A 19,394-nucleotide genomic window follows, 5' to 3' on the forward strand; every position below is an offset into this window, starting at 1 on the left:
TTAACAACAGTCAGAGGACGGGCGGCTCTCCCTTGGCTCTGACAACACTTAGCACATTAAGAGACGGAGGCCAGGACAGCTCGCATGGAAAAAAAACGCAACAGCCACCCCTCCGCACGCAACTGTGAAAACCAGCAGCTTTCCAGGACCGGGGAGGGGAGAACAACATCACGGAGGTGGGATTTGCTTTTACTTATTCCTCAAGTAACAGTCGGTGGCACAGCCCTAAGTGTCACAAACCCTTGGCTTTCCTTGAGCGGGTTTTGTTTTTTTTTTTTTTTTTTTTTTTTTTTTCTTTTTTTTTTTTCTCTTTTTTTTTTCTCTTTTAAATGGAAATTCAGGAAATTCAGACAGTATGCGAATCTATAGGGTTAAAACAAGTCAGTCTCTGGGGAGCGGAGCCTCAAAAGGGGCCGGCTGCTGTGGCAGAGCTGGTGTCGGGGAGCCCGTTTTCCTGCGCGTCCTGGGACGAGGTGCTCGCCTGCCGCTGGGCCAGCGCTGAGCTCGAGTGTTTGCACTTGGGTGAACCGCACTGACAGCTGAAGTATTTGCCTTTGATGTCCCAGAACCTGTCTCCGTAGTCAAAGCTGCAAGAGAGAGACAGAGATGGGGTCAGAGATGGGGGTCGCTGCAAAGCAGAAGCATGCAGGAACAAAATTTTGGGACCGTGCATCGGCACAAGACGCCGGGGTCGGCAGTCCTTAGGGCTGCCACAATTGGGTTTTTTTGCAAAGCTTCAGGGGATGGAGCGCGTTTGCGGGATCCCCGGGGGACCCTGGGGACACAGCCCGGAGAGCAAAGGGATGGAGTGAACCAGCTCGGGAGCAGCAGAACTTTTGTCCCTCTCCACCCGGTCCTTCCCCGAGCGAGGCGGTGGCTCCCTGTTGGAAAAGCAGCCCCGGGGACAGCACTTACCCGATTTCTTCTCCAGCTTCTATATGCCTCGTGCTGAAGAAGGCGATCCTGGGAAAGCGGAGGTCCTGATGCGACATGAAGACTCGCACCGGGATGAGGTTTGGCTCGCAGAGGTGGTTTATAAAGCGGCTGATGTTGCCATAGAAACGGGCATCTATGCAGTACACCTCTCCATCCTAGAGGAGAAACATTGCATCTTCCATTAGATGAGGTTGGGTTTAGTATTGTTACTGCTACTTGTTTAAATAAAACAAATGACCGAACGATTGGTCGTTCCACTAATACTCTGGAGAGCTTCAAGAAGAAGAACAACCGGGGCAGGACACCCACTGCAGGTTTAAAAGGACTAAACACACACACTTTGATATTCAACAGTACCCTGAAAATACAGTTTTCTGCGCGGCACTCTGCCCCCACAAGCCCAAAGACCTTTTACAATGCTCCTGACGCTGGCTGGCACATCAGTTCTCCTCAGCCCTGCTCTGCCAAAGCACCAGTTTGGCGTAGCGGGATTGATGTCTGGTGCAGACAGACACCTTATGGGTAAAAGCCACTGGATAGGGGAACAGGCATCTGTTCTGTCCTTTAATTGAACATGACAGCTAGGAAACACAAAGCCAGAGCCTTGAGAAAACACAGGTTTTTGCAGATAAAAGTGAAAGTGAGAACACAGAAATTCCCTTTCCAGAGAGCAGTAATATTTTGTTTTCCTTGAAAATAAAAGAACCCCCCCCCGGGCTTTTTTATTCCAGCAGAGAATGACTGTGCAAAGCAGAGACTTTAATTACAGAAGCTAATTTCAGTTGCAAAGAGGCCAAAAGCAAAAGGATCCATTAGCCGTGCTCAAACTCCCTTTTGGGCAAGCACCTTGCAATTGCTAATGGATGAGCTGTGCCAGATCACACCGCCCGACTGGTGCAGGAGCCCAGGGAAGATGTCCCAAAGACTGGGGGGGGCCTCACTCCACATGGTCCCGTATCACACACAGTGTCACTGCCTCTAATTTCAATTTTAAGGAATTCCCATCGCCCTCTCACTTTTATCCATGGAAATGCCACGGTTGGTGAGGACATCACCCACTACCACATCTAGTGACCACCTGGAAAAAACTGAGCTCTCCACCATACAAGTCAAGATGTGTTTCTCGAGAAAGGAGCCTCAGCAGTGTCCTCACTGTGAAGCTGCTGAGGAGGACAAGCCCCAAAGCAAACCGCTCCGCTCCCCACCTTGCTATGAGGGTATCAGGAACGTAAGAGTCACACGGTGGCAAGTAGAGAGGAAGAGGAGAAACCATGAACCTCCTCTGAGGCGAGATGAGTCTCCTCAAGAGTGGGAAGGCACCAGGGTTTCTTAGAAGAGAGGAAGCCCAAAGAAAGCCCCTCCTGCCTGCAGGCAGGCAGGGGTCACATGGAGGCAGCAACGTCCAGCCCCGACCGCTGCCTCTCCTCGATGGAGCACAGCAGGGCCACACATGTGAGCAAGGACTGCAGAGGATGGGCCTGCGCGTGGGAAAGGAGTGGCTTAACACAAACAGAGAGCAACCACAGCAGCTAAAACTCAACCTCGTCTTTCCCAGAAATAGCGTGTTTTTTTCCAGCTCTCCAGTAGAGAGACAAGCAAACTATCCCTTTAACCAGTGGAAGCCCAGAGAGCATCTCTCGTGCTATGTCTCCCTCCCTGGAAACCCAGCAACGGCAGTTAAGTTTTGGCTGTTCGATGTTCATCCCCTTTCAGACACGGGACGGGATGTGGCTGCGGGACCCGGCACGCTGAACGATTCACCATGCACGTGGCCTTGAGTGACAACTCAAGGTACAGGGACATCAGAAGTGACGTCCTCACCACTCTCTTTCACTACAGCACAAGCCCATCCAAGCCACTCCTTCAAGACACACCAGGACCCCAAGGCTGTCCCCTCCCAGGGTTGGGGTTCACACCTTTAATAATTTCCCATCACTCAGGAGGCCACAGGACCCGGCTGGCTCTGCCCTGCCCTCCTCCACCCGCCCCAAAGGGCTTCTTTTAACAATCACTCAATGACTTGGTGCCTGGTTTTCTACAGATGCACCACTTTGAAGATACCATGAAAAAAGATGATGTACTTAGGTCTCCCTCCTTGCTTCACTGAAGGCTTAATAAGAGCAAACGCAGAGGTTCTCCCTCAAGGCAGCCAGCCAGGGGCTAACCTAAAGGCAAGGCAAGGCCCAGGCAGGCTCTTGCTCATAAATGCACAAACCAGGTTGAAGTCCCTGCTGCTTTTCAACTTCTTAATTACAGCTTGACCTCCCTGTTTTCAGACTGACTACAAGACTCATTACTTGATCTTTTTTTCAGTTGTAGAATGTGTGTCACTTTAAAAAAAGAGAAAAAAGGGACAAAAAAATAAAACAAAGCTTCTTTGTCACTAGCTGATGACAGAAACAAGGCAGACACTGTTTTGCAGCTTTCCTTGGAAGCCACCTCACTTCTCTCAGTCCCCAGCTCACCTTTCTCCTCTTCTCCTTTCCCAAGGAAAGTCTGAAGTGATGGCCTTGCTTAAAAGCTTTAGATCGCACTTTTCAAAGCAAGGTTTCTGCTCTGAGACAGCCTTCCGCAGAGCAGCGTGGGGTAACTACCAGAAGAACAAGCCTCAATCCCTGCCAGGGTATCTGACGGATGCCTTTATAAGTGAATGGGGTTTTTTTCAGTCTTTCAGCTCATTTTTTTATGAGGAACTTACGGAGCTGCCAATCAACACAGCTGCAAGCCTGCATATATACACCTGAGTATCAAAAATTGAACAACTGAACTCAGTATGCCCAAACAGTTTTGGCAGAAGAGCATCTTGCATCAAACCTGGCGTGGGCAGCACGTACTGCGGTGGCCCAGCGCTGCTGGGCTCGGTTACCATTTTAACAAACCCTAAGCCTTAACCTCAACCACTCTATATTTTGACTAAAATGCAGCCAGGATGCGGTCCTCCTCTTTCCAGGCTTTCAGGTCGTGCTGTACATCAAGACGGAGACAAATATTCTCTTTGCTCTTTTGGAGAGGCAAGACCTTGGGTTTGTCTCGTTAGACACCTTCAGATACAGTACCTTGTTGTCAAGGTCGAAGAGGTAGGAGTCCTCTTCACGGACATCTGCCTCGGAATCAGATATCAGCTCACCAACGTACCTGCAGACAAACAGGAAAGGCAGAAATAAGATGCTCATGCAATCACAAGCTTGAGTTTAAACACCTCTTTCTGGGAAGAGGGAAAGAAAGGGATACAGCCCAGCCACAGATGGCAACCCACAGCCTTAGCAGTGCAGGTCATCTCAGAGCCACCCGGGCAAACTCAGCTTTGCCAACTTACAGCAGCTAAAGTCTGGCTCCAAACTCCACCTTTTCAGGGCAACATTTTTAGTATTAAAAATGAAGTCTTACTTCCAACAAAATTTACTTTTTCCCGAGGACTATGTTTCCTTTTGCAAATCTCTTTGTTGGCCAAGATCAACACATTAATCCCATTCTCCTTATGTTCACGGTCAGACTCATGTCTTGGCTCTCCTATACACCACTGCAATGCTTGTGCTGTTTACATCCCAAAGAAAAATGTTTGTGTCTGTCCTTCCTGTATTTTCCAGGGTATTTTGACCAATTACATATGCTACATACCTTAAAAAGTTTTGTTTTAAAAGTCTTAGGTCTAACCTAACCTGGCAGGATCCCTGGAAGGATCTAAGTTTCTTTCTCAATCCCTCTCAAACCAGAGTAAATCAGAGCTGTGATCCAAGTAACAACCACCTTGTTGTAAAACCTGGTGCAAAGCAGATTACAACCAGGTCCTCCAAGCACCGTGAAGCACGTGCTGCTTGGCCTGGCCTGCTGAGAAGGACTAAATACACGCACCACCTTTCACACCCCAGACAGATGCTGGTTTTGATGCAAACCCCCTTGTTGCAGGAATCCCCGCTGCACTGGTGTTCCCACATTTGTCTCCCCATCTTCATCTTAAATGGTTTTAGACTGTCCAGGTTCAACATTTCCTGCCCTGACCTGCTTGCAGTCAAAGAAAGAGACACAACAGGAGAGGTACTGAGCAAGGGGGAGGATACGAGAAAGAAGCAACAGCGCAGTAGATTCTGGTATGTAAGCATTCCCAGCCTTTAACACAATGCTAATTAATTATGAGCAAAGGATTCACAATACAAATAAATATTCTTCGCAGCATCAACAGAGACTTCCATCAGCAGCAGCCATTATCACAGCATTCCTCTGCAGCTCTCAAGGCATTTTCAAAGTGTTAACCAACCGTATCCATTTCCCCCTGTGGCTCAAGGAATCATTTAACTCCAGGGCTGGGGAAGAGGAGAGCCACGAAACATTAACCTGGAGAGGACCCACGCACGCTGTGACAAGGGATCATTTGGCTGCAGTTCTCAAATCGGAGCGATCTGGCCAAGTCGCTCTGCCAGAGCAGGAGGCTGCCGCCACGGGTGATCCTCCTGTTTGCCCCACCGCATCTTGTTATTTATTAAGCGCTCCCGTAAGGCTGCAGCATTACTGGAAATCACACGCTCGTTGGTGACCTAAAGCAATAGGAAGATGATGGCCAGAGAGGGAGAGAAATTGCTGTAACACGGCACAGTAGCCAGCAGCAGCTGAGAAACAGCTGAATAATGCTGCACGGAGAGGCACTCTGCTCAGGGACAGCCACTTCAGGTTTATAACTCAGTGAAACAAAAAAACCCACAATCTAATTAAAAATTGTTGTTTCGACATTCCTTTAAAGACTATTCCTGTAACTCATTTCCTTTCCAGAGCTGCTTACCAATACAAATGGTTCCCTAATTTCCCAGGTCCCAAGTTATGGAAGGATGTGCAAGAGGTACATTTTCCTACCCAAAAAATAGCAGGGAGCATCAGCCCCTTCATTTAAAAGCTCCCAAAGTCAAGCCAGCATCTTTCTTCTCAGCAAGATGTTCAGAACGCTGATGGCAAGTAACTACATCTCAGAGCTTTTCACTGCCACTCATCACCACAAGATCAGAATGCACTCCATGCAAAAATCAGGACAAGAAGAAGTCCTTAGCACAGGCTCCAGCATTTTCCACGGGGTGTGGGAGATGGGATGCCTGGGGCTTCTCTGGCTGAAGGTGTGGCTAAAATACCTGGCTCGATGCAGATGGTATCTGTTAGAGCATCACTGTTTTGTACAGAAATGAAATATTTGGAAACCACCAAAAGAACAGACCAGATCCTCACAAACCTCTCGTTTCTGCATGCCACTAATTCAAAGCCTCTCCAATAAAAGCCCTTAACCAGCTGTGCCATTTCCAGAATGAGCAGTTACACCAACTGACAACCAAGCATGAACAGAGCAGACTCAAGACAACCCACAGCAACGTCAGCACAGGAGGAGCAACGGCAACTTCTAAGCAGTGACAAATTTGGAGGCCAGGAAGAAACCTGCACACGAGCACGCTCCTGAGCATCTGCGAGTGGAAGAGCCTAAAAACTCCGTGAGAGCCCAGCAAGGCAGGGAGGATGACACTGCTGCCTCTCCCCTCGCTAAGCTGCTGCTTCCAGGACGGCGCTGAAGGTACCGGAGGCCAAGAGTAGAAGGGTCTGGAGCAGCTGAAGGGTCTGGAGCAGCTGGGGTCCGGGGAGCCCTGGAAACAATGGTGGAGGGCTGGCTGGCCACCGTGCTGGCAGAGCCACACTCCCAGCTGCCAAACTGCTCTGAGCTCTGCTAAATGCTCCCTGCAGAAGCTACTGCGGGCTGCCAGAGGGACAGTCTGCAAGCAGAAACGGAAAGGGAAACCATTTTTGGAGTGATTACAGAGAAAAGTTGAAAGATATCTGAAGTACGGAGCGGGCTGAAAAGCAGTATGTGTGTAAGAAAGGCATTTACACACAGAAACAGTCAGTACCAGCAGAGTCTTGCAAAATAGAAACACTGTGAGAACTATTCCAGATTTGGCCCCCATGCGGGCATACGTGAAAAATTATGGAATAAAAGTCATCCTTACACCAATACAATTATCATCCTTCCAAAGCAGAGTAATAGCCGCTGTACAAAGCGACTACCCACTCAGGGCTCTAATCCAGACATTTAATGCAAAATACTCTTCCACAAGAGCCGATCCCGGGAGCTGCTGTGTGCAAGCAGCCCCCGAGCACTGCCGGCACCGGGGCTGCTTTGCCAGAGGTGAGGAAAAGTAGAAACCAAGTCTATAGGTTGCCCATAAAGAATCACAGGAAGGACATCAGTGCAGCTGGCTTGAGGAGGAGAGAAGGACTGGAGTTGGTGAGTTGAGTAAATAACGTGTGTGTGAGAGTGATGGAGACAAGGAGGAATGTGGATGGGCAAGACATAAATTAGCTCAGCTTTTTAGTATGCAGCTCATTTAGATAATGAAGAAGATAACGCCTACCACTGAAACAGTGTCAGCAGCTCCTGGCAAGGGTGGAGGGAAGAGTTAAGCACAGTTGTGGTATCTGCACCCCATCAGCTCTGATGTGCTCTACAACGCGCCCCTCTCTGTTAATGACACTGCTGCGCAGGGCTGCCCCGTTTCCTTGGGCTGCCTGCTCACCACTGCTTATTCCTCTTGCGTGTTAGCATTCCATTAGGATTTGCCAAAAGTCAGTGCGTTTTTTTCTTTGGGAGCAGTTCACGCACAGGCTCTGGCTCATCTCTGGGCGCTGAACCAGGACACGGGGACCTTTGGTACTTAACAGGAAGCCCCACCTGAAGACAGACTTGAGACGCTCCCCACAAACAGCAGAGTTTTAAGCATTACCTCTGAAAAAACATTTTATCATCTGGCAGCTCCTAACATGGAAGAAATACTTGGCCAATTCACTGCAGATTTTTCTTTTCCTTATTTTTTTTTTTTTTAAATTCTGCAATAATCTTCCTCAATCCCCCGCCCCAATTCTATAAAACATCAATAACTAGTTCTAAAAAAACCCTAGCACCTATTTCCATGAAGGGCGTGAGTCCAGCCTTATTTAGGAGGTCTTAACTCACTGTAGTATTGCAACGAAGAAAACATTTTCCAAAATAAAGTACATATACCACTTTAAAGCCTAAAATCCACGGGGTTCGATGGCAGTTTTTTCACTTGACATAAATCTGAACATTTTTGTTCTTAAGTACTTTATTGAATCAGGGCCGAAACATGTGCTTAACGCCAAGTGCTTTACTGTTTTGCTGAATCAGACTAAAGCCAGAGCTGTGACACTGGAAAACCTCTTGAGAGGTCAGTATTGAAACAGAAAAAGGTTCGGTATAAAAAAGTTTTGCCAAATTGCCTTGGCCTTAAGTGTCCCATATCCACGGTGAACATGTGAGTTGAGCACATTTACAGCATAACCCAAGTGCATTTTTCCCCCATCGCTTGTGTTTCAGAGGGGTAAGAGAGCTGAGCACAGATCCCAGCAAGACGGAGTGGGGTGGAGAAAGCTCCACGCTGTGAGGAAAAGGACAAACAGAGCAGGAAATGGAGTCAGGAAACCTCTGACTGAGGGCAAGCAGCTCGGCTCGATGCCAATTTGATTTGCGTGAAAACCTCTCCTTGAAGAGAAGCAAGCCATCCTGGCCCTCTGGAAGCGATGTGTTTGTGGGAGCTAATAAAAGCTGAGTAACTTACTCGCACACAAAGGTTCCCAGCGGAATATCTTGCATTGTTCGCACACCCCAGCCCATCTTTTGTGTCCGATAAAGCTGCAATCGAGTCCTGGAAAAGAGGAAACGAAACCACCTTAACGGCAGCACTCCACAGAAAGACAACGAATTTTCATAGAGAAACGAGCAAAAAAAACCAGCAACCTTCCATCAGCACAAACTCAAAGATGACTTCAATATTCACCCCCCCCCAGTTCTCAGCTGGGTACGCTCCACTCCCACTGCTGCTCTGAGCGTGCGGGCAGATGCTCGGATGGGAACAGCCTGGGGACAAGGGACGGGCGCCCAGCAGGACCTGGTGAGGTGCACACCTAGGGACTGGACATGTTAAGGACTGGGGAAGAGGGTACGGGACTGGATGCTCTGTGTGGTTACGCTGTTGATGATTTACACGTAGGACACTAGAATCCCACCACCGGCATTTGTTTTCCCTTCCATGCACACACCCGGCACTCGGGGGAAGGCAGGGAAGGTGGAAGGGGACTTAAGGCAGCGTAGCTCTGCAGGGAGGCGTGCTGCAGGGGGAAGGCAGGGAGCTTACGGTGAATTAAGAACACCTTGAGCTAAGTGCTTTGATCCCTTTGCCCTCTGCTGAGGCCGGTGCATTTAGCAACTCCATCATATCCAGCTCCCTGGCTGAAAGACAAGGAAGAAACGCTGCAACTTGAAACTTCTTGGTGTAATAGCTGCTCTGTGGAATTTTACTGATGGAGTTTATAGGCAGAGAAACAATCCTGTAAGTCATTCTGCCTCCTGCTCAGCCAGAACTTGAGTTAAGTGCAGGATGAACAGTCTCCAGGGCTAGGGAAGGCTCGCTCTGTCCCCAGGGGAACCAAAACCCACTCTCAGCAACGCTGTTATCGGAATAAAGAGAAATCCGATGCTCATCTTAACTTCACCCTGTTGCTTTTCCCAGTACTTCTCTCTTCTCCCCCCCCATTCCCTCCTTGCACCGTCAGCTCAAACCAGGGGCTGTGCATTTTCTCAAATTCGCTCACAGCTCCTGGAGCCTTCACCAGGGCAAAACACGACTTCATGTTAAACAGGTTATAAGACTGTATTTCAGGCTTGGGGAAGCTCCCCCATGTTTTGCCTTGTCCATCACAGCAGAGCAGAGAGCCAAGCTCGGGTTCAGGCTCTGCTGTCGGGACCAACACCAGCAGCAGTGGGACCGTGGTTCCAATCTCAGCTTCCCAGCTGAGCTGGGTCAGCCTGCCAGATGGAAACGTGTGCACTGCTGAGCGGAGTTAATTTGGAGCAAATCTGATAAAGGAAGCACTGAAAATGGAGCAGGAGCACCCATGTGTCATGTTGCAGCCCAAACGCAGGAGGTTTCCTCCGCTGACTCCCCAGGGACCTCAAACGCAGCTCTGCCAAGCACCTGACCTTAGCGCCAGCTTCCTGACAAAGCCGCTCTCCCAGGCTCATGGTTTGGTTTCCAACCCTTCCCGTCTTCAGAAAAACACTTTAGCAAGGCAAAAATGCAAAAGCAACAGCTCTAGCTGTACAGCTCCTAAATAAACACCCACCCTGAGCTCTGGAGCTTGGCAGGGAAAACCAGAGAGGGGTAAAAGTTCTGTTGAAACGCATCGAGCCTTTTCCTTACTTATTTTTAACGTTGCAAAATGTCATTGAAACTACAAAGCTTGCAAAAAAAGTGTTGTCAGTACTACAAAAACTTTGCAAAAGTCTGTTTTCCAGTGGGATTCCTTTGAAGTTTGTCCTGATACATTTAGTGCAGTGGCAAACTTCTCCATAGCAGAGGTCCAAAACAAAACATTCACATTTTTAGTCTGGCACCAAAATCGTAACAGCCTAATCTGCAGCAGTGAGGCCAGCAGGTATTCAGGTATCCAATTCAGAGGGAGTCATGCCAGTAATTTGGAAATTTTAAGCAGCCAAGTCTGGGCATGCCGGCCTATATTTCTAATATAGACTGCTAACTTACAAGATCTTCTCAATCAAAGCTGTTGCTGTTGTTTTCTTCACAGATCTCCACATGAGAAGTTGCATCTAGGCTGTTTATGCAAACCCACAAGCCATTTCTATGTTTTATGGTCAGGCTGATGAAAGAATGCCGCAGTTCCCACGTGAAGGCGGCAGGGGCAGGGTGCAAATATTAATTGAGCTCATCAACCCGCTGCCGCTTCATTCCCACCGGCAGCGTGCAGGAACCCACTCGCATCCCACCACTGCGTGGTGGCATCTGCCCCAACTTCTGTATCATCTTGGGAAGTCCTGGGGTTTGTGGGTTTATGAGCGAGCTGAGACTAGAGAGCCAAAAAGCTCACGAGTTTGCTGTTGGTCTTGCCAAGGTAAGCTGCGTTTGGATCCTCCTTCTCACCTGAGCCCATTCTGCACCACCCGGTTCCTACAGGTTCGCCAGCACGAGCACGCATGATTACACTCAAAGATCAGCGGCGGCTCAGCCATGTTGAATTCAGGCAGGAGTCGGCCGTCCTGAAGAGGAGAGGCATTCAAGACTGGGTTAGTTGTCTATTCCTGTGACCCCTCCAAACCAGAGGCAGGCCAAGAGCAGAAATTCCTGAGTATAAAACAGGCCAGAGAACCCCAAGGTGGAGGCATGCCCCGACCTCCCCAAAACCAGCGTCAGACCTCTACTTCTGCAGTGGTTTTCCTCTACCCCGACAGCGGCACACTCGCCACTATCACCAACAGCTGATAAACAGCAAGACACCGTCTAGATTTTTGGTGCCTGGCATCACCCTATGCACCACCAAAAAAAAAAAATCTTACAGTGCTGTGCAAAAAACCGGTGTGCATCATCATTATAATAATTTTGCAGTGCTGGAGGGGAGAAGCGGATGCTTAGTCTGTCTCTGGAATAAAGCCTAAACTTCCAGATTAAAAGGCCAATATACCCAAGTTCTGTGAACCACATTATCTTCCCAAATAACACTCCCCAAAAAAGCTACAATTCAATTATTTACCAACCATATAGGATTAAGGAAGCGATAGATGCAGTTCATCATATTTAACAAATTCGGCTTTTAAAGTTTGAAAGATGTAATCACCTATTAACATGTAAATAAAATGACTACAAAGCAATGAAAGATGCCAATATTCCCCCTGGGAAAAACTTGCAGAGATTCACAGAACTTCTGGTCTTAGCAGAACCTGTCCAAATATTAACCTCAAAACCTCCCTGGAGGATTGAAGCATACTTAACCAAAACAAACCAAGCTTCCGGCAATGTTGCGGTTAAAACACCTTTACTTTGCCTTCATCCAGAAGGATCATAATAAATAAAAGCAGGCAAAAAAATCTCTCTACTACCCTCCCCTTGTTTACATATTACGGCATTTCTATGTTGCTCTGAAATGGAAGCTGATTTCATGCATGGATTATTAAATGCTCTGTATCCCATGGGTATAATTAATGGCTCAGTTGGCATGACAGTAACACAAGTAAGTAACACTAGAAAAGCTTCCCTGAGTACGCATTTTGTTATTAGCACATACGTCTCAAAGCTGAGACTACAACTTTAGGCATTTTAAAACAAAAAGTAGAGGAGTTGTGCAAGGAACTGTTTTTAAGGTACTATTATAAACCCTGAACTGTGCAAAGTTCAGCTCACAAACACTGGTCTAACCCAAGAGGAGGTTCCGTGTCCTCACCTTATCATACCAGCAGCGCATACTGAGTTGGCCACACATGCAGTTACTGGAGGAGCAGTCGTCTATACATACGCAATACTGGAAGAGAAGAAAAGGGGTCATCTCCACGCCGCTCACACACAACTGAAAGAGCAACTTCCGTGACTGGGTCAGAAAGTAAACCACAAGTCTTCGCCTTCTCCTGCTGCAGCTCGTTAGCCAGAAAGATAACCAGCCTCATGGGTTCAGTGGCATTTTTACCCCATTCCTTATTTGTGTGTGCAATGAACGTCAAAAGATTCCAACTTGCAGGAAAGGATACCATACTGAGCCACCTTCGTTTCTCATGAGAGGATGTTCCCCTGTGTTACTAACCTTCCTCCGTGCCCTATGAGCTGTACTCCACGCTCAAGGACAAGGAAAGCTCCAAGGAGGGACCAGAGCTAGGAGATGATGCAACATGATGTCTCAGTCCTCCCCTGCTGCTTGCCTCTTCCCACATGGGTGCTCCAGCTGGCTGCTTCTCCAGCACTCCCCAAGCCAACACGGTCCCACCACCAGCTTCTGCACAACAGGGCTTGGGCATGGGAAGTTCACTTCAGCCATCTGAGAGCTGTGCCTAGAGAGGGGTCACCCTCACCCTATGCTTCCCCACCTCTGCTTTCACAACCCAGCCCTTCAAGGACTTCCAGTATCACAATGAAGACCTTGGCCTGGATGCTGCGGTCAGTAGGAAGCCAGCATGAGGAAGGTCTCTCAACAACTCACTAACTCTCCAGATACAGAACAGAGGAAAAGGATAAATGGGAGCCACATCAGCCAGCACCAGATGGCTGATGCTATAAGCACACAGCTGAACACAGAGGTTAGCCTAAGTCTCGGAAAGGAAGAAAAGCAGAATCCCATCTCCTAGAGCAAGAGCTGGAGTTTAGGACTACAGCCTTAGCTGGCAATACTAGGACTAGACATTCCCATTTTGAATGCAAAACCTGTTCTGAGGTGCAGTGCACTGCAACATCCCTGAATGCACATACCAGGACAGGAAAAAACACGTGGGTGCACATGATCCCTCACCTGTAAATGAGTGATGTTTCTATCAATGTCCATTGGGGAGGTGACGCAGTTCTGCGAAACATATTTGTAGTTGCTAGGACAAGGCTCACTGTCCACTGAATTGACGCAGGGAATTGGGATACGCTCATAACCCCGGGCAATGTCTCTGTCAGTGGGAGAAAGAGAATTGTCACAGAAGAAAAGCTCCCTTGACCAAGGGGCCATTCAAATGCCATCCTGGGGCAGAACTACTGTCTTTGATCACCGAGCATTCAAAGCCTGAAAGCAATTCAGGCTAGAACAGAGTTCATTTTTTCCACCCTGCCTTACAGATTGTTCTTTGTGCTTGTGAATATTTCCATTTGGAGGATGAGTTTACAAACCACAGTCTGAATCAGCATGTGCTTAATTCTTGCTAAGCTCAAATTGACCTTCACACCAGTTTAAAAAGCTAAGCATGCACTTAGAGTCCTTTCTTAAACCAGGCCCCCAGCCTCCCCCGTGCAAGGGCTCTATTTCATGACCCACAAGCAAAGCCAGCCGGATTCTCACCTGCTCACGACCTTCTCTATCTGGGCAGGCTTGTCAGTAGATGATTCTTTGAGAGTCTTGTTCATCTGTAGGGCCACCCAGACCTGAGAGTTAAGGCTGGAGCACTGGAGTGGAGTCTCACCCTCCTTGTTCTTTAGAGTGACATCCGAGCCACGGGAAAGAAAGAGACTGCAAAACAGCAAGAAAGGATAAGCATCCCCCAAGAGAAACCGCGCGGGGGGAAAATGAGCTGAATCACATCCTCCAGCCAGCCCTTAAGGGATAAGGAAGAATCTGTAGTAGTGAATAATCACCTGAGTTTTCTTTATTAAGCATGGTTCAGTGAATCTTTCTACGTGAAGGTGCTGGCAGAAGCCACAGACTGGAGCTCTAGGCACCCACGAGAGCTCTGGGCAAACCTCGCCTTGCTTCAGGCATGACAAATACCTTGCTGGTACCAGCCTAACTTCAGACAGGCTTGAAACTCTCTCTGGCAGGGAAAGATATGGGGTGGGAAGAGTAGGCTGGAAATGGAAGAGTCCCACGGGAAACTGGATTGGACTTGGCCCATGTTTATATTCACCAGCTTTTGGTGAGTACACATGATGACTTTATTCATAGCAGCGATGAAGCAAAGGAAAAGCCCTGTTATCATATTATGCCACGCTATTGCAAACAAAAAAAAAAAAAAAAGCGCTTTAATCAAGGATGCCTGACGCCTTTCTGCTGGGAAGCTCAGGCTGAGCACAGCCCCTCAAGCCCTCTGCCCAAGACTCCAGGACCACCCCATGTTTTCTGATCTTTTTTACACCAGCTCTGGCGGCAGCTAGTGTTTCGGACCCACTGCCCCTAGGAGCGGGGCAATAGAGAAACAAGCCCTCCATCCCAACTTTTTTTTGTGCTTAAATGCCAAAGGCATTTCAAAGGATCTCCTGAGCTTGCCAGCCAGCACTCAGAGAGAAGGGAGTGACCAGGGGAAGGGAAAGAAGCAGCAGGGCTGGAGCTGTACTTACACGACACACTCGTAGCGGTTCTCTCTGGCTGCAATATGCAGGGGCGAGTCCCCATGAATATTCACTGCATGTAAATCACACTTAGCAGCCAGCAGTATCTCTGCTATGTCAACACAGCCAGAAAAAGCAGCCCAGTGCAAACAAATATTTTCCTCCTGGAGGGAAAGAAAACAGAGTAGAGGCTGTTTAGTGCATTAAAACCCTATCGCTTTGGGACTTCACCATCCTTAGCTCTACACCTGCAGCATTCAACATGTGGCCTGCAGTCTCCTTCCCTACATTGCTCCTTCTGGCTGGGACTACCAGGGCGGGCAGGGAATTCTCCACGCAGACAAGCAGGGAGTTCTCACTCCAGCCGCCTCCGTGCACCGAAGACGGGGAGGCTGCACACAAAGTGGTCCATCGCCTTCCTTATACACGCAGGCAAATCGTCTGTCTCTAAGCCACAAAACAGTCTGGATCAATCCACGAGAGAGGTGACAGACATGAACAAACATGCTAGAAAAGGCTAGAAGATGAGCTTCCCCAGCCCAGACAGACAGGAAAGCTAGCGTGTCTCCCAGTGCTACAAAATTAAAGAGAAAAAGAGCATAGCACAAGCTATAGGGTATATGAAGGTGCTAGAAAGCAAACCACTAGTCACAGGGAAAGCAATCAATCCGACTTCAGGCATCTCTTAAATACTGTATGTACTCATCTCTCACTAGCAGCACTAGAAATAGCTGAACACTCATCTTTTTGATGGAGATATTTTAAGCGATGATACTCTGTTTTCTGTTACAGTGCAATTTGCAGCACACTTCGAACCCTTCCCCATGACAAGCTCTAAAGACGTCGATTACAACAGCGCAATGATAGTAATGATCACCTAACTTTTCTCTTTTTTTTTTTTTGAAAGCAAAAATAAAGCACATCTTTTAGTCATCGCAACTTAACTTAGATCATTCCTTAAATGGGGAGGCTATTGACAAACACCAGGGAGTGGGGAGACTTCTTTCCATATGGCTTCTGCCTCCCATTATGGTAACGTCTAGAAAAAAAACCCTAATCAGCATCACGTACCAACCTACAGAAAAAATTTGTCCTGTCGATTGCACAGCACATGCTGCTGCGCAGACAGGTTACAGACACCTAGACTCACTGCTTTGCCTTGCATCGGCTACTGCCTAACAGCAGCATAATTACAATCAAAAGCATTTCTCCCAGAGTACGATGTTTCCCAGCACAAGTGACATTGCTTCTTAATGACTGCAATCAGGAGACACCAAATGTAGGTACAGTAACGGATATGCCATACATACATCTGCTAAGAGGATATTTTTCTTTCAAGTAAATTGTTGACTGAGCTGATTTGATTTTCATCATTTAATGTGTGATCTTGTAACTGGTAGCCAAAAAGCATCCGTGACAGATCAAACAGGTTAGTTTTGTTCAGAGTCAGCGCTAGGGCTCTGAAGCAATGCAACAACCAAAAAGCCCCCTCTCTCGCCTTGACTTTTGCTTTTAGGAACAGTATCAGATCCAGACTTGCCTGGGAACTATCTAAGCTACCAAGGAAATAGAGGCTCCGACCAAGAAGGGCTTTCAGACTGGGGACAGCAACTCCCTGGGAACAGCTGGAGCCTTTCTGAGCCCCACGAGACAAACATGCCAAGACCTACCCCTGCTAGCACCTAAGACACAAAATGAGGCATTTAGGGAGACAAATACAAACCAGCTGCTTATATCCCTTGGAGTCAGAAGAGCACTAGGAGCCTGGGACAAGAAAATACATTGCCATGAGGTACGCTGGACAGTAAACTGATGGCAGGGTAGGTACTTTGCTGTAACAACTCTCTGCAGAAAGCAATGAAGCCAGTTACCCCTCATTTATCAAACTATCTCACATCTACAGGACAAAGCCTGGAATAGCTCAACACACCCTGGTTCACACCGAAGCTTGCCTTGCAGGTACTTCTGGGATTTCAATATCCTTAGAGACAGAAAGGAAAAAAATGAGAAAAACACTATTAAGAAAAAAAGAGGAGCAGTGTTGATATAATGAGTCTCCTGAACAGAAGCCTGGAAGCTCTCTCCTTTTTTTCCCAGTCATTTCCCTTGTATCTTCTCCGTTTACTTGAAAATCACAGCCCGACACGCAGCGCTGCCGGGCCCACAGAGCTCCCAGGGACTCCACCTGGAGTCAGACTCCCTCAAGTACAGAGTACGTCCCACTCGAGTAGGATTTACGGAGGTGAAGAGCAGACCAAGAGCCAGCTCCAGCACGCTGAGCCACCAGCCTGGGCACAATCTGTCCACATTGGTGGCTTCGTGCCCGTTATGCCTAGGAAAAGCCAGGCTTGCGATACTTGCTGGCAGAGCGTCTGCGCAATCCATCTGGAAAACATGAGTACAAGCTTGTGGCCCCCAAAAGGCACGCAGGATGCCCCTAACCCATGCCCAACGCACACTGGCCTGTGACCAACGTGGAGTTAGTAAGTCTGGACTCAAGGGGGATCTGCCTGGTGCAGCGTCCAAGTGGCAGCATGGCAGACCCACGTAGATTAGAAGCAGCGAGGCACAGAGCTGACTACGGCGTGCAGCGTGACATACAGCATCCTTATGGGCTATGTCAGAAGTGCTGGAGGAAAAGGACTTCTTGCCAGCTTGTAAACTTCTTCCCAGAATACGGAGGAAAATTCTCCCACCAGACACTGCCCCAAACCACCTGTGTCAAGGGACCACCACGCCTCCCTGCACTGAGCCCAAAATCTGCCTCCTTCACCTTGTTTGGTTTTTAAACACAGATTGTGGCTAATTTCTGAAACAGATTCCAGGAAGAACCTCACATTGTCACGGATGTTGATGTCTGACCCCTTTGCAAGCAGCAGCTTCACCAGCTCAATATGCTTGTACTCAGTGGCCCAGATCATCGGCGTCCAGCCTCCATCATCCTGGGGAGGGAAAGGAAAGGGTGAGACACGCAGAATGGGCAAGACGGTCTCCTGCTGGCTTCACAAGCCCGTTGGCAGCCACAGCAGGGTGCACCTTGCCTGGGAGCCACAGACCCCTTCCCTCCCCACGTCTGTCTCATCACTCTCCTTCAGTCTATGCTGCTGCAGGGAGAGGTCCCTCAGGGTCCTGCAGAGCCCAGCGTGATTCGAACCAACATGCCTCAGCAGCCTGGAGTTTATTTGCAGCTCAGCACACTGGCAATGGATCTCCAGGGCGTTCAAATACAGCTGACTGTCCAAACAGCACAACGAACATCCAGCTTGTGTAAAAGCTCTTACAAAGATCCCTGAGCAGCCTGGGGGATCCTGGCCTTCCCCCAGATCAAGGAACCCTGATGCAGTGCTGCCTCGCCCAACGGCAACAGATAAGCTCTGCGATGGCGAGTGCCAGGCTCGACCCATCCCACAGCATGTCCATGATCCCACCCTTGAGCAACAGGCTCCGCCAGCAAATTCAGGGTCAAGAAGAAACTGCAAATCAAGGCACACGGAAGGAAAGTTTCCATGAGGTCAGTGGAGGGGATCGCCTTCTCTGGCAGACTGGGATGCCCACGGCACTGTCGTCCTACAATGTTTTTCAGGTGCCCCCCAGCAGCAGGACTGTATTTGAGTAACCACTGCGCAGACAGCACGCTGCTGAGACTCGGGTCCCTGACCTGAGAAAAGCAGCTGCTGCCCCTCGCAGAAAGGCCTCACCTGGCAGTTGACATCCATCTTCCCGTTGGAGAGGAGGTACTGAACAACGTCGTAGTGCCCCTTCTTGGCAGCCAAGTGCAGACACGTGGAGCCCTCCGCGTCCTGGACACAACCACAGAACAAGCGCTCAGGGGACATGCCTTCCCAGCATTTCCTATGTCTGCATGACAACACTGATGCTTAGGAACAGCAGAGGAGTTCATGGACAGAGCAGAGGACTCCAAAAGCCATCGGCCCACTGCCAGGAGGGAAGAGAGCAGCAGCAACCGATGCCGGCACGGAGCAGAGGGGGCTTCACACAAAGCTCAGAGGTGCAACCCGTGCAGCGTAGGAGGCTGCAAATGCAAAGGCTACGGGAAGAGACGCCTTTGCGAAGCCTAGGGAAGGTACCAGCCCCAAACCCTGGCAGACTGATGCTCCCCTTCCCCAAGAGACCCTCTCCAACTCTTCTCCATGTGCTGGAGAGCCAAGGAGAGGCAGAAACCCCTTACAGAGGCAGAGCTTTCACTTTACATCAGAAAAGTAGCCTTGTCTCAACCTGAAATGCTCCGTTTATACAGTCTTTTTGCTGTGTTTTATTAGCACAAGGCCTTATCCCAGCACCAGGCAGCAGAGCAAAGGGGTGTCCTGCACAGGGGCTAGGAGCCTCCCGAGAGACCAAGTCTCCAGCGTGCCTGCAGCTGCCTGCCGAGATAGGAGATAAAAAATTACTGTGAAGGTTGAAAGGAAAAATGCCTTTGGGAGCTGAGAATACAGGGTCTGGTGGAGATGGACAGTCTGTGAGTCATGACGGAGACACTCCCACACTAACACCAACGATCTCAGTGGCTGGAGCCTGATTTTTATCAGGCGTTTATATCCCAAGAGCTTAGCGCATAGCAAGGCCCAGAGACCAGGAAATAAGGAAGAGGAAATGAAA

The 19,394-nt window shown here is 48.8% G+C and overlaps 1 protein-coding gene across 1 annotated transcript in view; it reads right to left on the reverse strand.

Annotated features, from left to right (window-relative positions):
• Nucleotides 1-340: 340 nt before the first annotated feature.
• The window catches only part of EHMT1 (euchromatic histone-lysine N-methyltransferase 1), a 74,736-nt gene continuing 55,682 nt past the window's right edge, over nucleotides 341-19,394 (reverse strand). The window contains exons 18-28 of the mRNA XM_009326355.1: nucleotides 18,476-18,577; nucleotides 17,615-17,719; nucleotides 14,787-14,941; nucleotides 13,795-13,962; nucleotides 13,264-13,408; nucleotides 12,211-12,288; nucleotides 10,917-11,032; nucleotides 8,538-8,624; nucleotides 3,993-4,071; nucleotides 916-1,091; nucleotides 341-587 (exon numbers count right to left, since the gene is read on the reverse strand). Coding sequence (XP_009324630.1) covers nucleotides 404-587; nucleotides 916-1,091; nucleotides 3,993-4,071; nucleotides 8,538-8,624; nucleotides 10,917-11,032; nucleotides 12,211-12,288; nucleotides 13,264-13,408; nucleotides 13,795-13,962; nucleotides 14,787-14,941; nucleotides 17,615-17,719; nucleotides 18,476-18,577 — 1,395 coding nt within the window. The 3' untranslated portion in view covers nucleotides 341-403. The remainder of the gene's footprint in view (nucleotides 588-915; nucleotides 1,092-3,992; nucleotides 4,072-8,537; nucleotides 8,625-10,916; nucleotides 11,033-12,210; nucleotides 12,289-13,263; nucleotides 13,409-13,794; nucleotides 13,963-14,786; nucleotides 14,942-17,614; nucleotides 17,720-18,475; nucleotides 18,578-19,394) is intronic.

Source organism: Pygoscelis adeliae, unplaced genomic scaffold (assembly GCF_000699105.1).
Source record: "Pygoscelis adeliae isolate BGI_AS28 unplaced genomic scaffold, ASM69910v1 Scaffold436, whole genome shotgun sequence".
Classification (NCBI taxonomy): domain Eukaryota; kingdom Metazoa; phylum Chordata; class Aves; order Sphenisciformes; family Spheniscidae; genus Pygoscelis; species Pygoscelis adeliae.